Consider the following 20,755-nt stretch of genomic DNA (forward strand, 5'->3'; position numbering starts at 1 on the left):
CATCAGGCATAAAACATATACAATGCCACTGTATAACTGCATGGCCGTTAAGGCATTTCATTCAAATATGTGCCATCTTTCTTTGAACATTCATAAACACACTTTTCTCACACCATCTCACTTACGGTTATCCCTCTTTCTTCATACAAAAACAAGCTTTGATACAGTAAATTTCCAATATTTAACCTCAGATTCAGCAGGTTTGTTGGAGGACATCTGGAAGAATGTTTTAAACAAATTATATTATCTATGTCACAGTGCATCTTAGGGCAAAATTCACCAGAATTTAATTTTACAATTAACAAGTCCATATGGTGCCCCTGCTATCATCAATGTTTGCAGCCATTCATTGCTGTCAGTGTCGGTGACAAAATACTGACAATCCAAGTGCATTAAGTACATTATTATTCACAGATAAAGGTCATACGAGAAACTAATAAAAATGCATGTGGGAGAAAGGTTTTTTTTATCAGTTTTATGTTTATGACAACATTAGAATAGCTGGTTTACTGGAGCTTAAAAACTATAATATATATCTTATTTATCTTCAGAGGGTTTCAAAATGATATGTAAATGTGCTTTAATGAATCATCATGAAATTAGTGAAATATGTGTTCTACCATCTTCCACTTTTGGACAACTTGCTGATCAAACACATACTTTTAAAACTCTCTGGCAGGAGGTAGTATATCATATCTCTCAATCTGGACTTGTTCATAGTTCCTAACAAATGTTTCTTTGGTTATTTTATTTTTTAAATCATTTCTATACAACTGATTTATAATCTCTAAATAAATAACTTTGTTTAACTTGCATTGCTCTCAACTGCCTATAATTTAGAATTATAATTAAAATACTCTCATTAAGAAGTACAATGTGTTATGAATTAAATGTACAAATTTAAGTCACATTTCACCTCAAAATGCTTTAAATGTTCTAACATCAGGTTAAACCATGTCCAATCTACTGCACAGTCAACAAGTCTTCCAAATCACTGCATGCATTCATATCACTTATAATGAAATCGACTCATAGGGCAATTTATATAAAGTCTGTCATCACAGAGCCATAATAACGTGTATTTTACAGATAAAGGTACATAGACTGACCTGCAGCTCCAAATACCTTTAATATGTGTTTAGTTTTGAAACATGCTAAAATTAGCAATCAACAGTTTGTATTAATTCTACACAATGACCTATGATGCCCCCACTGCATATTCAAAAGGAAACAGAAAAAAGAAAATAACCTCAGAGCTTCACTGTACAGAAAGAAATAATACAAATATATTTGATTCTAGTGTGGATGTCATCAATTAATATGTAATTTTAATTCATATACATTTAAACTAAAGAGGTTGGAAGGCATTTAAACAAGAGAAACTGACATTGCTGTGTGTGAAGTGTAAAGACACACCCAACATGTGCAGTCTGTACGCTCCTGTCTACAGTGAAGTAACATGACTCTTTGTTGTACGCTCACAGATTGCTGAAATGCCATACAGTACATGACACACAGACACGTTCAGATGCACCAACTCCCATCTCGTTACACAAAAATGTAAAATAAACCAACACGAATAGAGGAAGTTATCCCCTAAATGTCTCAGCTGGCTCTGACTCATTAGGCCCAACACTACTTAGGAAATACTGACCTAAGTACACAGTTAAACCAGAGTCCCAGCTCCATCTGAGCAACACACTGGGTGTGTTTCTCTTTTCTTTGTACTGTAACATGCAAGGAGCGTGCTTTTAAAATATAAACATACACCACTTCATACAGAATATCAATTGTGCAGGTATTAGCAGCATTTTGTGAGTCATGACACAGAGGTTACACATACTTCAAGTAGAACATGAGCCACCGACAAAAGATATGGAAATGTTATTGTGAACGTGGAAAGTTAATGTTGGAGAGTAGTAATATGATACATAGTAATGTCAGATATTTATCATTTACTTGGGATTCCTTTAGAATATATTATGAATTTGAAATACAATCATTTTAAATCCTCCACTGATTGAACTTTCTGTAAAACAAAATTTTTTCAGTGCAGACAAATGGTCCCTGTCCTCAGAAAACTGTGAAAATACACATTATAAGTTGTATGTAATTATCTTATTGTGTGACGCAAGACTATGTAACTTTTGATTAACAGCGGCCCCTGTGGCCGCAAGCAGCAAATACAGGATAATGGCATAATGTAAGAGTGCTCTGTTAATTGTTTTACAGAGGTATATCCACCATGTATTCCCAGGCCAGTTGGGATATGTAATCCCTCAAGCGTATTCTGGGTTTGCCCCGTGGTCTCCTCCCAGTTAGATGTATCTGGAGTACCTCCACAGGTAGGCATCCAGGAGACATCCAAATCAATTGCTCAAACCACCTCGACTTACTCCTCGCAAAGAGCAGCGGTCCCATTCAGATGTCTGAGCTCATCACTCTCACTAAGGGTGCACCACTCTATGAAGGAAACTCATTTTGCTTGTGTCTACAGTCTCATTCAGTCAGACTATAGTTGAGGGTTGGAGCATAGATCAACTGGTAAATTGAGGGTGTGGCCATCAGGCTCAGTTATTTCTTCACCACAACAGTCCGGTACAGCGTCCACGTTACTGCTGTCGTGTCACCAATCCACTTGTCAATCTCTAACTCCATTTTACCCTCACTTTATCCACCATTGAACCATGGCGTCAGACTTGACAGTGCTGGCCGCAAACCATCCCAGTACACACTGGAAGTCATGATCTGATAAAGCCAGCAGAACCACATCATCGGCAAAAAGCAGAGATGCAGTCCTGAGGCCACCATACTGGACCCTCTGCTTTGCCTAGAAATCTAACCATGAAAATCACAAAACTGAATTGGTGACAATGCATAAACCAACGCCCACTGAGAACACACTTGACTTTCTGCTGAGAATGTGGACACAGCTCTTAAAGCAGTTATACAAGGACTGTATGACTCTTAAAAATGGCCACGGTACCCCATTCTCCTGCTGTATCCGACACAGGATACAGCACCCCAGGGAAAGCGGTCACAAGCCTTCTCCAAATCCATAAAACACAAGTAGACTGGATGGGCAGACTTCCATGACCCCCTCAGTATCCTTGCAATGTTAAAGAGGTGGTCAACAGTTCCATGACCAGGACAAAATCTGCATTGCTGGTCCTGGAACAAAGGATTGACAATCAGTCGGAGCCTCCTTTCCAGTACCCTGGTACACGTTTTCCCAGAAAGGTTGAGCAATGTGATATCTTAATAGTTGGAGCACACCCTCTGGTCCATCTTTTTAAAAATGGGAACCACCATCCTAGTCTGCCAGTCCCCAGGCAATGTCCCTGACCCTTGAGGTTCAATCAAGACAGCCCCAAAATGTCCAGAGCCTTCAGCATCTCAGGGCAAATCTCATCCACCCTCAGCGCCTTGCCACTGTGGAGCTTTTTGATTTCCGACAAGGCTTCCAGCTCTGCCTCCTCTATGGAGGGTGTGCCAGTCGGGGTTCAGGAGTTCCTCAAAGTGTTCCTTCAACTGTCTAACAATATTGTTAGTCTGGATCAGCAATTCCATGCTGAACACAGCCTACAGAGAACCTCTTTGAGGCTGACCAAAAGTCTTCCTCCATGGCCTCCTCAAATTCCTACCACACCCAAGTTTTTGCACTCTGGTCTGCTGATAACCGTCTTCTGGGCCAAACAAGCCTGAAAGGACCCCTTTGTCAGTTTGACGGCCTTCTTCACCACTAGTGTCCACCAGCAGGTTCTTTGGTTGCCACCACAACAAGCACAGGTGACCTTCTGGCCACAACTCTGAGCAGTCGCTTCTGCAATTGAGGTGTTGAACATGGCACACTCTCATTCAATCTCCCAAACTTTCCCCAGGATGCAGGAAAGATTCTTCTGGAAATGGGAGTATACCAATGTCTCTTAATAATGGTGGTCCATGGGGAGAACGCTGGGCTGCATTACCACGTTTTGACCACTAGGATAAACTGGCAACAAGGACTTGACATAATGTATCCTGCTCTCTTACAAGTATATATACACAAGTGTAATGGGATGCAGAAAACCACAAACATGTCTTGATTTATCTTTGTGGTAAAATAATTGAAACGTTTATCTGTTACATCCTAAAACGGAGTGTCAGTAGCACAATTGGGGACATAATGTCAGCAAACTGACTCAGTAATGTCAGTTACACAGTAATATATATCAAGTTTGCTAACATTAGCTAACAGTGCCATACCAAATCAAGAAAGGTGTTGTGTATTGAATTCAGCAAGATTGCGTTTTAATGCTTATGAGTTCAACTTTTCATTTGTAAAAGGATGATTTCTGTTCAAAAATTACATAGTCTTGCTTTAAAGACATGGTCACATTAAATTCATAATAATAAAACAGTGGCTTGGCCGATAATGACTAACTCTGAACTGTAATAGAAGACCTGCCTTGTTTCCTTTTGAATAGACATGTTGAAGGGCTCAAATAGCATTTCAGGAGTTCTAGACAGCAGCTGAATGGAAAGTATTACAAAGCAGATTCATATAGCAATATGGCAAAGCATCAGCCAGAGGACATGGCTGAATGTGTTTACCCTACAAAGTGCTGCAATGCATACAGATTACAGTAAGGTCTGCTGCAAGAATGAACAACACAACAGAGTGGGGATAGAAATTGTTGTTGGTTGAAGTTGTCCTGGGGAGTTGATCATAGTGAGGGTGGGGTGACGGGGTGAAAACTGCACTTACAGTGAATGAAGGCAGATTCTTCATTGGAGGTGTCTAGAGGTGGCAGAGAAGACAGGTGAGGACAGAAAGAAAGAAAACAGGTGTTATACTCAAGGATGCAGTGAGGTTTTAAAGGAGAAAACATTATTTAGTTCAGTTTATGATAGCAGTCGATGTAATGTAAGAAATTGTAATGCACTTTTTAGTCTGCGGTTCTGAACCAGCTGACCAGATTCAGCCAAGTCACTGCCGGGGGCACGCTACTCGATTTGTTTACGTAAGAGTGCTGGAGGTCGGCAGTGCTCTCCACCTCCTTCTCCCCGTTTAGGAAAAAGCAGAGGGGGAGGGGGCTATAAAAAGTTGACCCCATCTCAGCCCCACAGACTCGCTTCCAAGCTGGAGCTGCAGCAGCATCTGATCTCTCCGAGCAGCTGTCCTCTCCCTGCATCAGCACAACAAATACTTTACATTGCCTGACCTTTTCCTCCTGCATCACTATCCCAGCCATGCCCCCGCGTCCCTCCGCCGCAAACACCCCCACCAGTTACACACACACACACACACACACACACACACACACCATGTGTTCCTCTTCACACCACTACTCAACCCCATGCTAGGCCCCTGCCTGCCACGCATCCAGCTGACATGTATCCCTCATGCTCATGCAGTTGTATTATTGCTCTGACACATGAGAATGGACTATGACTAGTTGTAAGGGTGTATATATGAGTGTATGAGAAACTGAGAATGAATTTTGCTTTTTTTTTGGAGGAGTGGGCTGCAGCATTTAACAGAGTAAAGAGAGTAGGAATTATTCTATGTGTCTGTCTTTTTGTATTTCTCTGTGTATTTCTTTCTTTCTATATTTCTGTCCTGCCTGCTTGTCCATTTAGAAAAAACAAATTTATGCCCTCATCTCCAGCTGGATGGATTATTGCAGTTGTTGCCTGTCAGACCTTCCCAAAAATGTCCACTGGATAGCAAATAAGGAACCAGGAGAACTGATCACATTATTCTTATTCTAGAAAAATTGTACTTATATAAAGGTATACTCAATCAAACACAGTATGTCCCTTGTCTTAAGCAGTCAACTAGTAATGCCTAGAGCAAGAACCAAACAGGGCGATGCAACATTTGTAATGCTTCAGACAGATAAATAAAATAAATTATGCTTTCTGGTGCACTTGACTGGTTTATTTTCACATTGGTGTTTCCGTCCTTGCATTAAACATGCATGCTTTTCCTACTATTACAGATCAAAATGTTTGCTGAAAAAGTGAAAAGGGCCTTTTGAGTTTGACCGGCAACTGGTGGTGGTATGGTGGAGTACTAAATGTTGTAAGTGTGTGTGAATTAATTTGTAAACATGATAATGACAACAGAATGTAGCTCGGCTTGTGACAGCTATTGAATTTTTGTTTCCAGAGCCTGAGCAACACTTGAGTTCCTGAAGTAATATTAAAAGGTATAGTACACTATAGTCATATAGTCACATACCTTTGCTGTGTCAGCAAAACATGTTTATATTTGAATAAAACTCCATTAGACTGGGACACTGAACCAAGCTTGGTAAATGTGATATATGTAAATGTATTAGCACTGCAATTTCCTGCTCACTGAAGATAACCAACAGACCTTCGGAAGTTCTCAAACAAATCTATTCGGTTTGCGGAATATACCGATAACTAAACTGTAAACGTTCTGGAAAGAGAAACTACTGTTGTGTTTGGAACGCAAGATCTAAAAACCTGTAGCGTGCTAGACAAAGGTTTGTTCTGTTGTCATTTGTGTGAACTGAACTTTTAAGCTACATTTTTAGCTTATTATGTTCTGAGGAATTCAGCATTTATTTTGTCAAAAAGAGGCAATTATACCGCTGTTATTATTTGTTAGAAATGAATAAAAACATTACTGTAGCTTTACTGTGTCAATTTCCATCCTGTAATAATTCTTTTGTACTTCAACTGTGTACTCATTGTTAGTATAATGATAATGAAAGACGGACTGTTCCAACTCACTCAGCCGAGGGGAGAAAGTTTCACGAAATGTCACGAACAAGGAACAAACACATTAAAGAACTGTAACGCTATCTGAGTAATTAAAGCATTTATAACACTGATTAAGAATAACTTGATGCAAGGTGTCACTGACTGGAATAGTTTCCTGTGACACTTTCCAACCCTGAGAATAAACCATGTAAACAAACTCGTCTCACACTATCAAAATAGCCCGACGATGTGTAATGCAGAGAAAAGGGAACTCGCAGCTCAGTGGAGTCAGGTTACCTGTCATGAAGCTATACTGCATGTCTATTAACACTGACATGCCACTGCTGAAGCAGCTGGGCTGGACTGCTGCTTTAGGAACGTTTACAACACAAAAATCATGTAAAAACTCGTATTGTTCTTCAGAACCTCGACACAGGTCCATGTGACTGTGTGAATGTTATACTGTTGTAAAGTGGGACCAAATGGTTCAGCAGCAACAACCTCAAAATATAAAACTCCATGAATCTCACTGTCAATTTAGGGCATGGAAAATTACTATTTACTAATGATAATAACTAATAATTACATGTATATTAAATATTATATCAATGTATACGCTCATTGCTGTAATTAAGTAGCTTTTAGTGGATATACAGCTCATGAGCACGGTCCTGTGAAAACAATGTATCTCAAAAATGTCAATTTATGATAAATTAAAAGAAACAGCCATGTTTTAGCTTCATGATAATGTTTAATCATTAACAGTTAATCCAGTGGTTTTTTTTTTTAGTTTGTTTAGCATAAGGCAATGGGCAATTTTGTCAATTCCTTAAAAATGTCATTTATACCTTTTATTTTAGTTTGACTAGCTCTGGAAAAAGCTAGTAATTGGATCTTAAGTTAAGATTGTTTTGTCAAACTACTCTTTCCAAGGTCAAGAATTAGCCTTTAAATCTCAATTTGTCTTATTTCAATTCATCTCAAAACCTCAACATGACCTCACTTGGAGCTATTTTCCATTGTTATATTGTCATAGTATCGAACTCTTACACAATTTGGAAAGGCAAGAATCAAGAGTAGTTAAGAGGTACCCGTATGCTGCTATGGCACAAACAGGAGGATGTTTCATCAAAGTTTGGTTGAAAGCTGGATTGGTTTGTAGAGTGTATGAACAATGAAATACAGTCAGGGTGCTGCATCTGTTCTTTTATGGTTATAATGCAACCAACTAAGTCAGAGATCTTCAAATTAGGCTACTTTATATAGGCTAAGTTGTACATAGTTTTCCATACATGTAAACGTGTTTTTACTTCAGACATACGAGAAATATGTTAAGAAATTTATAAACTGAGTATTTGAATTTGAATTGACAGACAAAACATGTACGTAGCACTTTTTCAGCCCTCTGAATGTGACTGAACTAAAATGAACTGCACACTTGCATTACAATGGCATACACAAGAGTTTTATGTACCGTCAGTTTAACCTTTAAGTTTTACAATTAATGGATTCAGTAACTTAACTGTAAGCTTGTGTGTTTTAGATTATTTTACCTGGTTTCAATCAAATGTATTCAAATGTTAAACAAATGAAATCACATTTACATTCACTTGCAGCAGTGAAGGGGACAACACTTTCTCTGGTGGGGAGTCGGTGAAGGTGTGTCCATCATTCACACAGAAGCCGCTTCTCTGAATGAACATGTGGAATATAACTTACATGTATGATGAGACGTTTCCTTCGTCACCGGTGCTCCACTACAAAGCTCATTGTTGTTCCATCAAAGGAGGGTGGGGCGATGATTCTTGGACCTTGTTGCGTTGTGATGCTGATAACTGGCTTCCTGTCTGAGCTCGCTGCGCCTCCTCTGGCGGTCACATGTCCCAAGCTCACAGGTAGCTGCAGTGGCCCTTGTGGAGCCTCACCTGTTGCGCTGTAATACGCACTCTCTGCGCCTGTTGCATTCGCTTCCGGTCTAGGGCTTCTGGCCCTTTTCAGCTTTTCTCCACCTGCATCCTCGGAGTGACACGGCGACTGTGGCAACAGCGCCTGCACCGGCAGAGTGGGCGAGGGGATGAAGCCCGGGTAGATCATGTAGGTGGGGGTGTACGCTGCTGGGCTCAGTGCCAGGGGGGACAGGGAGAGAGGCACAGGGGTGACAGGGGTGACAGGTGCCATAGGAGAATGGGGCATGGGTACATCCACATACTGGCCTGTCTCGGGGTCAAACAGTCTCTTTGTGGTGGCCTGTATGGGAGTGTCCACCAGGTAATAATGTCCTGTTGTGGGGTCTAAAAGCATCTTGCGCTGAGTTTGAGGGACTGTCTCTCCGGTAGAAGGTGTAGGTGACCCCGCCGGGATCGACGGAGAGAAACACAACACCTGCTGTTGTGCTTGAGGCCCCTTTGTTGCCCCAGGGTGATGGTAGATGCTTGAAGCTGGGTACTCCATGATCAACGGAGACCTTTTCTGCTCAGGCGTCTTGCAGTCCCCTATTTGGATCTGGCTAACATTTGAACTCACCTCCCTTGAAACAGGTTCTGGATTCAGCAGTTTGATTTCATTCGTGTACCCCAGCCCCGGTATGGTTAAATAGTTCTCAGAGTCTGAGCAGGCCTGTGCGACAGAGGGATTAGGGGGAATGATTTTGACCTTTCCCTGCTCCACCTGGCTGTGTTTCGGGGGCTCTATTTTCACCGACAGTGGAGCCACCGGGGTCTTGTGGCTTTTCATGGTCGATGATGTTTGCAGCGCAGAGCTTTGTGGAACAGGGTTACTAACTGAACTAATGCTGACACGAGCCTTGTTGCCAACATGGAGGACGCTTTTGTTACTAAATGTTTTACTTTGCTGTGATTGGGTTTTAAAGGTGTCATCATTATACGGGACATGGATGATGCTCAGAGCTCCTTTATCGTCCTGTGGTTTGCATGCGTCTGTGGTGTTCATCAAAGACTGAGGAACTCTGTCAGCGTTTGCCGTCTCCAGCTCCTCTGCTCCCTGCTCCTCACTAGCGATAAGTGACAACACATGGCTGCCTGTGATTGGTTGTGGAGCTTGAGTTTTACGCTTCCATTCATTTCTATCAAAGACATAAAGCTGCTCCATTGTTTTGACGGCGGCTTTTAGCTTCTCTAATGCAGCCTGTTTTGGGACTCGGGGCTCATTTCTCCTCTCAGCTGTCTCACCCGCAAACTTTTCCTGCCTCTGTTTAGTCAGTTTGGTTTCAGTATTTGGCTGAATGTCTGACTGGTCAGGGTGTAGCTGCTTGCATGCAACAGGCGGCGCCCTGCTAGTTGTGCAATGTGATGGTGTATTTTCACTTGTTTCAGATGGGGTGCCTGCCTCTGCCTGTTTCTGTGACACCTCAGCTGTCTGTTGTTTCACGTTTGTTTTCACAGAGTGACATTTAATCACAATAGGAGATGGTAATAAATGCTTAACTGGCTCCTTTGTGACCTTTTCCTCAAGTTTATCAGCTGCTGTGGAAGATTTACTATCACTATTATCTAAAGAAACAAAGCGATATGAACTTTTGACCAATTTACGGACATCTCTGACATGATATATTGGGGTTTGAAACTTGCATTTGGTGTCTCTTATGTCTCTAACGGTGAAGTTTGGAGTTTTATCTGAAGCAGACCAAACGTGGCATTTAGCATCACCTGCTGCCCTAAATGTGTTCACAGTGTTGTAACTTATTTTAGGGGTTAACAGGTTGGCAATATTCAGTGTACAGCCTTTATTTTCCTTCACACTTCTCAGGCATATTTTGATCTCAGGGGTTTTCCCCCCCTTCTCGTTTTCTTCTTTGCCTACTGTGTTTCCATTATTGCCTGTTTTGAACTCTTTTTCACATTTCTGTGGGCCAGCAGGTGTGCCTGTAGCAGGTGCACTGCTTGGCAAATCTTCTGTAAAATCCTTCTCTCTTGAAAGGAGCTGGCAGCTTGGAACAAAAAGCAGTTTTGTCAGCATGCAGCTGGTGTCTAATCCTTCTTTTGCTGTGGTCTGTGTGTCACTTCCAGATGTGGGTTCTGCCTCCTTTACAGGTTTTGGCTCGTCTTCCTTCAATGAATTAAATGCACTAGTTTGACTGTGGCTGAGCAATGCTTTTGGAGGCTCATGTTGTCCCTTCTCTGACTCATCTGGTGGTTTGTTGCTTCCCTGCTCCTCTCCATGCTCACAGGAACTGGGTCTGCTGCCCTCCGGGCGTTGATCGTCAGCAGAATTAACAGTGAATCCTGAGCCTGATTCTGACGTCTGTCTTTGTAAGCCTCTTCCTTGACTCCTTTCTCTCATCCCGTCTTGATCTTTGGATTGAAAACACTGGGAGAGTGCTGGGTATGTGTCACATATTTCACCCCTCTCCATTTTGCGCTCCTGTTCAAACTGCATCTTTTTGGAAATAACATTTTTCAACAGACTCGATGCAAAAACTGCTCTTTTGTGCGTATCCCCTGTGCCGTCTGTGTGGTGACATTGCATCTCACAGCCTGATCTGGCCAGCACAGTCCCAGCAACCTCACTGGATCGTGCTTTCTTGGAGCATTTCGGACGTCTGGCGCCTTCAGGCGCTTCAACGTTACAGCGGAAATTCAGCGTGACTCCACGCTGCTTTGGCTGAACAGGATCTCTCAGTTCGATCTTTTTGCTAGAGGAGGAAGACTGTTGAGAAGTTGTTCTCTTGTTCAGTGCGTACATTCTGGTTTGTGGAGCTTTCATGCCGGTAATAGACTTTCCATGCCTCTTACTGTCCACAGTCTTATTCATTTCCAAAGTTGCGCTGGAAGTCTTATGCGCAATTACGCTCCGCTCCCTCCCCCGCGATATGTTTCCATAATTCCAGTCCACATAAGCTGACCATTTATTTAGCCCATATTCCGACATGGAGGACTCACTGGAGGTGCTAAGATTAATGGCATCGAAGTATGGACATGCCAAGCTCCGGAAAGACTTGGCGGTTAAGTTACGCACCTCTTTATCGGCGTCGTCCAGCTCACTGATGGAGCTGGACGCTCCGCTGGAATACTCATTAATATCTTTCCGTCTTAGTTTGGTTGCAAGGTGCTGACGGCCCGGAGCAGGGATGAAATACTGGGCTCTGTCGCCCGAGGGCCCCGCTCTGGCGCCAGAGCTCACAAAAGAGAAATGGCTCCTGTCTCCAAAGTGTTTTGTGTAGCCACAGGTGCTGTTGTCAAATATGTTGACAGGCTCGTTCACCGCCCTGGAGGATGTTTTAATTGATAAATGTATTTCCCCCGCATTGGCGTCTCCCCTTTGGTTTTTGCACACGCTTTCATCGGAGCTGGCGCATTTGTCCGAGTCACAAAGATCACTATCCTCCTGCTCGGTGCTGACAACCGCTCCACCAAGATCAGGCTGCACTTTCGCCTGGCTCCGGCCCTCCAAGATCAAAGTCCCCTCCTGCGTTTCGTCGCTTTCAAAAGATGCATAATCCACGAAGGAATAAACCAGGTTGTTGTCCTCGAAATCCCAACAGGTCCCTCGCCCCAGGTCATAATCTACGTCGTGGTCGAGCTCGGTCAGCTGGATTTCGTGCGTGGTGATGTAGTGGGACTCGTCCTCCACGGTGTCCGAGCCGCAGTGGTCGGACAGCACCGCGCTGGCGCCATCGTCCGACTCCGTCTTGCTGTTCAGGTACATGTCCGTGTACTGGAGCTCTTCGCTCTCGCTGCACACATGCTCGCTGCAGTCGCTCGGGTCGAGCTCGGCCTGGCGCTGCCCCTCATTCTCCGAGTCCTGATCGGTGTTGGGAAGTTTGGTCAGAGTTTCCAAAGGAGGCTCACCCGAAGCAGCCCCGTCCTCTACCTGCTCTTCAGCAAACTCTTCTGAAATGGTTCGACCCTCGTTGCAGTGCTCCCCCTGCTTTGAACTGTCGCTTTTCACAACAGACAGCTGGCTTCCCTCGCCAGTGAAAGTCACTCTCACTGTTTTTGCGCCGTCCGGTTTCACGTCCAGGTCCACATAGTTGGACTCGTCGCTTTTTGTCTCGGTGGCGCGGCGCTTGCTGTCCGTCTTGTCCTTATCCTTGTCATGTGGGAGCAGCTTCCTGTGAAGTCCGGTGTCATCTCGGTAAGTGAGAGTTTCCTCTGCTGCTTCCATTTAGTCCGGTCTTACCGTCAGGTGGTCCTCGTTTACGATGTTATCCCGACACAGGACGGAAAACTCTGCGGGCAGGAGGGACGGGAGGGCTGAGAGCGAGGAGGGTGAGTGGGTGAGACAGAGAGAGAGAGAGAGAGAGAGAGAGAGAGAGAGAGAGATGGGGGGGGGGGGGGGGGTCCCAAGGAAAATCCCACGATGGTTTCTCTCTGGTGTGAGTCTCAGTGTGTACAATCAATAACTTTGTAACTAAAGTCCGAAAAGTGCCAAGATTCAGCACCTTTCCTGGAAGAACAGCTCCCTGAGTTTTTATATGAAGTGCAATATAACTCATCTGAGGTGCTTTGTGTGAAAAAGCGAGTTTAAACCGGTAAATAAACTGTTGAATCTGGTATTTGCAGAGGTGGAAAAAGTATTCAGTTATTTTACTTAAGTAAAAATAGTATATATATATATATATATATATACTAAAATACTCTGTTACAAGTAAAAGCCCTGCATTCAAAGTTTTACTTAAGTAAAATTACCAAAGTATCAAACTTTACTTAAATGATGTACTCATTGTGCAGAATGGCCAATTTCAGAGTAATGTAATGAATGTAGTGAAGTAAAAAGTACAATATTTGCCTCCATAATGTAGTGCAGTAGAAGTATAAAGTATCATAAAATGTAAATATGTACAGTACTTGAGTAAATGTACTTATATATTGGGTATTTGTATGACATGAGGCATGATGGCGCTGATGCACTAACTGAAGAATGTATTTACTCTTGTGTGTGTTAGTATAATATAGTACAGTATAAAATGGAAAAAGAAAAACTGCAATGTAACTCAGATACTCTTTGAAACATGCTCCATATTAATTACTGTAAAGGGGAGTTTTTTTTTAATAGACTGAAAATGAAGCACGGGAAAGAAGAAAACGCTGACTTCACTGTAAAGAACACTTAGGATACGAAGTGGAACTAACAAAAAGCTACTCAGTCAAAGCAGCAAGAAGTTGCATAAAATCTCTTTTGATTTCAGATACAGTGGTGTGCTTTTTTAAGGCCTTTCTAACAATAACTTTTTAAATGTATCATACCACATGAAGTCACCTTGAACTTCAAATCAAGTTTGAATTAAACCATTCCTTTTGTGAAGTTTATTAAACGTGTCATTGTTCCTGCAGAGAGCATAAGAAAGGTCAAATCTGTGATCTGCACAGTTTGACAACAGAATACTGATTCAATTGGGGCTTTTGTCATATCGGAATCTGAAGAATAAGAATAAACTTTATGGGCTAGGTATGTTTAAACATAACAAATTTGACTCCTATTATCGGTAGCTCTCAGTATATGTACACAGTGCCTAGGATATGCTGTTTGTGCACAGACATAAAGCTAGACAAAGACAACAAAGAAAAGCCAACATAAACATAACGCACACAGTGTACAGGTCAACTTGTTACTGTACATACAGGGTTGTGGTCTAGTGATGCAAGTGCAAGAGTGCTTTGGAGTGTGCAAAGAGTGCTGTAATAAAAACTGTATGGATAATTTATTAAGCTTCTTAATATGTGTGGACCTGAGAATGCCATCGGTGCTCTGCCCTCTCACTGAAACAGCTGCCTTTCCTTGACGGAGACAAATATTCACCACCAGCTGCCAGTCAGCTAAAAGAATTTACTATAAGTTCATCCATTCATCTGTAGATGTAGTGTAAGTCTAATCTGTTATTCTCAACACTGGGCCTTGCAAGACTCGTGGGAGATTGAAGTAAATGAATGATTAGGTGTTTGATAGTAATGTTTGCTATCAGGGAATAGCTGAATAATGCTGTCTTGCACAGTAATGATCTATTTATTAGAGCTCTGTCCAAGTGTTGAAGACACAAGTGTTGTTTCTGGACAGGGCCCCAGATTGGTGGTATGCAGCAGGGAGGGGTTGGGCCAACAGTTGCTCCATGTGGAGGGCACACTGACAGCAATATCAAGGACAGAGGCCACCAGGATAAAGCCTTTGTCACCCTCAAATCCCACTTTTACCCTCAGTGTCAATAACGTGGTGTAGCCTCTCAGCAGCAGTGGAAACAAACTGAGTACATTCAGTCAAGTATTGTACTTAAGTACAATAAGTTCAAGTTCAATTCAAAAGGCTTTATTGACATGAATGTTTGGAAATTAGTGTTGCCAAAGCATCAATATACAATTTGTCACAACATCTGGTCAGTACACAATGACAGTAATAAGGACATTAACTCAACACAAGGCACAGATGTCTATGAGTTATTAACGGTTCAACCAAAGAGACGATTCCCTGCTAAATGTCTCAGATGGTTTCAATTAAATAACGTTTCCAGACCTAAAATCATCCAGTATTTCACAAAAAAGCAAAGACTAGAGAAAAGTCCAAAAAAGTGATATAAACTTGGGTTTTTTCCCATTAATCATCTCACGACCTCTCAGATCTATCTTGTGACCTTTTAAAGGGGCCCGACCCCTTGATTAGGAGCCACTGGACAACTCTACATGAAGTAGTTAAAAGTAGCTCCGCTTCGACCAGCCACAACAGTAAAATGTTGTAATAACAATATAACACATATCACTCTGCAGAACATGTACTTTTATTTTGATACTTTAACTACATTTAGCTGGTAATACTTTACTTAAGTATGAGTTTAAGTACTTTTAGCAGTATATTGGTACTTTTACTTAGGATCTGAATTCTTCTTCCAGTACTGTAAGACAAACAGCGGCAAACTAATGAAGGTCATGGCTCCAGTTTAGATTTCACATCAACAGATTATACTTATAATTGCTATAAAATGATGTAACAGTGTCTTAATACTGTTAAATGTGTTATTCAGTTTGCAGTTGCTCCTCTCATTCGAATGTTTGAATTTTGTTGGTGATAAAACAAATGAAAATACACCATAAATTAATAAATATTCATTAAAATGATTGTACAACCACTTCCTTTATACTTACGTAAACATAAAAGTGTATACACTCCCATTATGAATCTTATGTGGAAAAACAGTGCATGTGTGGTCTTTATTTCCTGAGATTAAATTTTATCTTTCTCTGCCAAAACGCACTCACACACACACACACACACACACACACACACACACACACACACAGGTTGAACTGACCTCCACAAAGCTGATAAATTTAGGCAGCTATTTAAAATGGGGACACCGCTCACGCAAGCATGTTGAGATCAGTTTCTTACAGTGGCTACATTAAAACAGCAGGTGTTAAATCATGAGCACCATTAATCAACGCCAAAAACAGTCCATGTGAAGACCGCCTCGACCCTCGCTCTCCCCCTCACGTCATCACATGTTGATGCAGAGCAGAGAATTGATACACAATATATGTACCTGCTCTAAAAATAACCATCTGAGTGTGGAGGATAAGTTGAACAGTAACACAACAAATCCTACAGAGTTAAGTGTTTATAGAGACAGATTTTCAGAGCTGCTGGTCGGACGGTTGTTTATCCACTCGCAGAGCTGACGGGGGTTTTGATAAACTGATAGGTGTGAGCCTGGAGTTTGACACTGGAATCGTTTTTACAGTATTTAATTGTAATCCACAGAGCAGCATCAGGAGCTCTGATTGGCCAGACTCCCACCAACAAATAACAGCTGACCAGATGGCACACATCTTTAAACCATCATGAAATGGAAACTGCGAATGTTAAAGTAGGAAACGAATGAATTGTGAGGTGAAATATACAACTGCTAGAAAATGTGTTTATATGGTACTTCAGACAGCTGCATAATTAAATGTATTAACAAAAAGTAAAAAATATTGTAATTCCATTTTAAAATGGAAAAGAAAAAATAAGGGAAAATAATTAGTAATTGGCTAATTTAGTGATATTTGCTATATGCTATGTATATATGTGTGTGTGTGTGTGTGTGTGTGTGTGTGTGTGTGTGTGTACCTCCACTGACACCAGCACATGATTTTTAAACTCTTACCAATAAGTGTGATGTGATAATCCATTAAAAATACATGATCCAATCAATTACCAACCATTATTTATTAATGAAACAGCTCATAAGAAATGAATGCAAAAACAGGAACACCACCTTTGAATAACAGCATTCAGCATTTCAACAAAAGCAAAATCTTTGTATTATAAAACATATATTATCATAATTACAGTTGTGATTATCATAATGTCAAAGTGGTAGCAGCAGCAATAGTAGCATTGCTGTCTTGTGATTATTAGAGGGTCATGATGTGGAATATTTTTTTTATAAACCTTTTAAACCTCACTGACCGTCTAGCAAGCCAGTCGTGATGATTCTGTACTTAAGTAAAAGCAGCAATAACACAATTAAAAATGCCCCATTACTGGTAAAAGTCCTGCATTCAGAAACATGTACTTAAAGTCTGAAATGTAAAAGCAGCCAAATGTTGTTCAAACCCACTCCAGTGACGTTTTCAAAGTTGGATTTTGGAGAAACGTGTTTCAAATTATGCACAAACATCTAGAATATTTCCATCTGATGGAACGGTGCAGCCATAAAGAGCACGAGGTCTTTGGTTTGAAGATTTCACTCAGTGTAAACATCATATAGCTTCAATGAAGAGTTGGAACAAGCTAAAACATGTCTGAACATATATCCAGTACTGTCAAACTGTGTGGATTAAGATTCTTTAAGGTATTTATGGGGAAAACTGTATGTCAAGGTGTTAATAAATTACCATTTAACTTTCTTGGAATGATGAGAAAAAACTCAATTTAAAAACTAGATTGATGTTGATTTTGTAATATATCGTGAGCACCAGTGGTGAAAAGTAACTATGTACATTTACTTAACTATTGAAGTACTTAAGTACAATTTTGAGGTACTTGTACATTACTTGAGTCTTTCCATTTTCTGCTATTTTATATTTCTACTCCACCACATTGAAGAGGCAAATATTGTACTTTATGCTCCCCTACATTTATTTGATAACTTTTATTCATTAGTTACCTTAAATGTTCAGATTAATAATACAAAATATAATGAACAAATCAATTAGGATGTAATATTATAGATAAAGATAAAACTTTATTGATTGCTGGGGGAAAATTCACAATCTACCCAGCAGATAAAGTATATAAAGTAGTTAAAAGTATCTCCACCTTTACCAGCTTCAACATTAAAGTGATGTTTACACATTAATGAATATTTCTGATACAGTAATATACTTTTATGCCAATGCTTTTGTAATTGCATGACTTTTACTTGTAATGGAGTATCTCTACACAGTGGGTTTACTACTTTTACTTAAGTACAAGATGTGAGTACTTATTGTACCCCTGGTGAACACAGACCTGTTGGATAAATGCATGATTCCAGTACGATATGTTTGTGTTTCCAGTGGGATCGTGCCGTCTGGCAGCGCTGGTGAGCTTCTGGGCCTCCTGCTGCTCCTGAGTGGGAACTGGAGAAGTTTGAGAGCTTGAACACCTGCTGTGAGGCAGTCACCAGAAGCCAGACACCACACTGCTCCAGGTTACCCCCTCCCAGCACTCAAGGGTTTCATGGTTCAAAGGGTAAAAGGTCATCTTATGATTTGAAAGTGTCATATGTGAGCTAGTTTAGTGGGTGTAAGGGATTAGAGCGTTACCCTAAACCAGAGATAATGACAATTCACTTAAGGAGGATAAATGATCACTGCGAGTATTTAGATCACTTATACTGACCTTCTGGTGGTGAAGGGTTCAGGAGGTTTACAACTGAAAAAAAAAGCTGCTGTGTGCTTCATATCTGGACCAAAGTCCTGAAAATAGCAACTTAATAACATTTATAATTTATAACTGCAGACTTATTGGAAAGTAAGACATCTGTGAATATTAATATTTTAATTGCAAATATTTATTTTACCTTTTTACCAAAGATAAAGGATAAACACCACCAAAATTGATTTGTTGTTCAAATACAATATTGTGCTTATAACTGATCTATGAATCATTAGTAAATTATTCATCAACTATTAATTAAGCAATTCTTACAACCAATAGACCCTGTATAAGGCGTATGTATTACAGAGTGGTATCTATTTATATTGTAAGAGTTAAAAGAACAGCATCACTCTTAATACGACCTTCAGATGGCACCAAAAGTAAAAACAATCCTACACACGAGTGCTTCAAGAGAACATCTGTGCTGTAGCTGAAAATAAATATATACAAACACACAGAGTAAATATCACCATGCTATTACTGTAGCATTACCATTAAGTCTCATTATTGGTGCTGTACTAATAGACTCAATGGTAATGGTACAGTAATCATAATTATTGGACAGCAGAATCACCTTAAACTGATGTTACAGATGGTGTGCTTGTTTGTGTGTTTATGTAATGCTTTCACTTACATTAGTTTCCTGTTCCTGTTGAAAAGATGCCGCAGACATCACAGAAGGAGCAGTTATTCAATTTATTTTATATATAAATTCATATTAATTTATGCTGATATTTTTCTATTTGTGTAAAGGTGTTTTGATTTGACACAAAATAAATCACATGAACAAGGACAAAAGATGTTTCTGACATTTTTCTACAAAAGCATGTCAGACGTATCCTCTCTGGAAGTGTCCGTTATTCCAGTTTTCAGTGTTTTGAAGCTGTTTTGAAGAGGCAGCCCACCACGGTTACATGTTGCTGTTTGATTTGTGAGTAACTAAAAGAAAACAAGTTAGTTTTTTGTGTTCATAGAGTTCATACAGACATCCAAAACATGAGCAAAATGTAATAATATGACATTCACTGTCAGAGGTCATGAGTCTCACCATGTCTGCGAAAGACAAACAGCTGGGCCTAACATGAGTTATTTGTATTTTACAGAGACTAAATAAAAAACATTTTAAAAAATGGTTTCTAGGTTTCCAGTTCCTTAATCACGTCTCCATGGTTGTCTAGAAAGAAACAGCAAAGAGACGTTTTGCTGTGGCGTCATCTGGTTTCAGCTTGCACGTGTCTCGAGTGTTTCAGGGATACTCTAGCCTAAAAACAGCAATGATAGATGCAGAGCTGTCATGAATTATGCCAGCGATGGCAGACATGTACGGTTGCTCCCTTCTGGCGATGGGTATTTGGTTTCACTCGTGCTCATAAACCGCTGGTCCTCCAGCAAAGGTCAGCACCTTGTTAGGGCCTGCTGCGACAACTAACAACACTATTGTTAACTGAATACTTCTTTCTATGAATAATGGTACTGTGTGGCATTTAGAGCAAAGATAATGTTGTGGAAAAGTTAATTCTATAGCTTTAAGGCAATGAGTGTGGATTGCAAACGCAAGCAATCAAGTGAAATAAAGTGTCACTGTGAGGGTTGTGAACCAGACAGGAATATAATATAATGTATGTATAATACTGGTAAGTTTAGCTTAGGTACTAAAAACTAATTTCACCAGTGTGTATGGGGGAAATAATGTAAATAGATTTGGACAAAAGCGTCTGCCAAATGAAAGTAATGTCTGTCTGTTTTAAAATGTTTATTGACATCAATTTAGTCCATTAAGCAGCATGTACTTGCTAACTTCATAGCCCCCAGTTTATCATGCATTTAGTTGTAATAGTGAAAATACTGAAAGTGAAAATAACTGTGAGAAAATAACCTGAAAAGGGAAATAAAAAAAAGAAAAGTGTCCGTCTTGTATGTTTTTACCAAAATTACTTAAATTACACTTACGTTATGAAATACGTTTGTATGCAGTGTTGTTCTCAATTAAGTTCTACTTTTATTATACATAATACTATACTGTGTTTGTACATTATGGTAGAGGTTATATGTTTGTTTATGTATATGTGAAAGAAAGAGGAAGAGAGTGATAAATCTACCAGATAGAATGCAAAAAAAAAAAAAAAGGAACATTAACACATTTTTTTGGGATGATCTCATTTCTCAATATCTAATTCTCCCAAAT

The 20,755-nt window shown here is 40.4% G+C and overlaps 1 protein-coding gene across 1 annotated transcript in view; it reads right to left on the bottom strand.

Annotated features, from left to right (window-relative positions):
* LOC139296628 (uncharacterized protein C4orf54-like) overlaps positions 1 to 12,840 on the bottom strand; it is a 21,208-nt gene extending 8,368 nt beyond the window's left edge. Inside the window, exon 1 of the mRNA XM_070919094.1 lies at positions 8,437 to 12,840. Within this exon, the coding sequence (XP_070775195.1) occupies positions 8,461 to 12,840 (4,380 nt within the window). The 3' untranslated portion in view covers positions 8,437 to 8,460. The remainder of the gene's footprint in view (positions 1 to 8,436) is intronic.
* Between the last annotated feature and the right edge of the window lie 7,915 nt (positions 12,841 to 20,755).

Source organism: Enoplosus armatus, chromosome 2 (assembly GCF_043641665.1).
Source record: "Enoplosus armatus isolate fEnoArm2 chromosome 2, fEnoArm2.hap1, whole genome shotgun sequence".
Lineage (NCBI taxonomy): Eukaryota > Metazoa > Chordata > Actinopteri > Centrarchiformes > Enoplosidae > Enoplosus > Enoplosus armatus.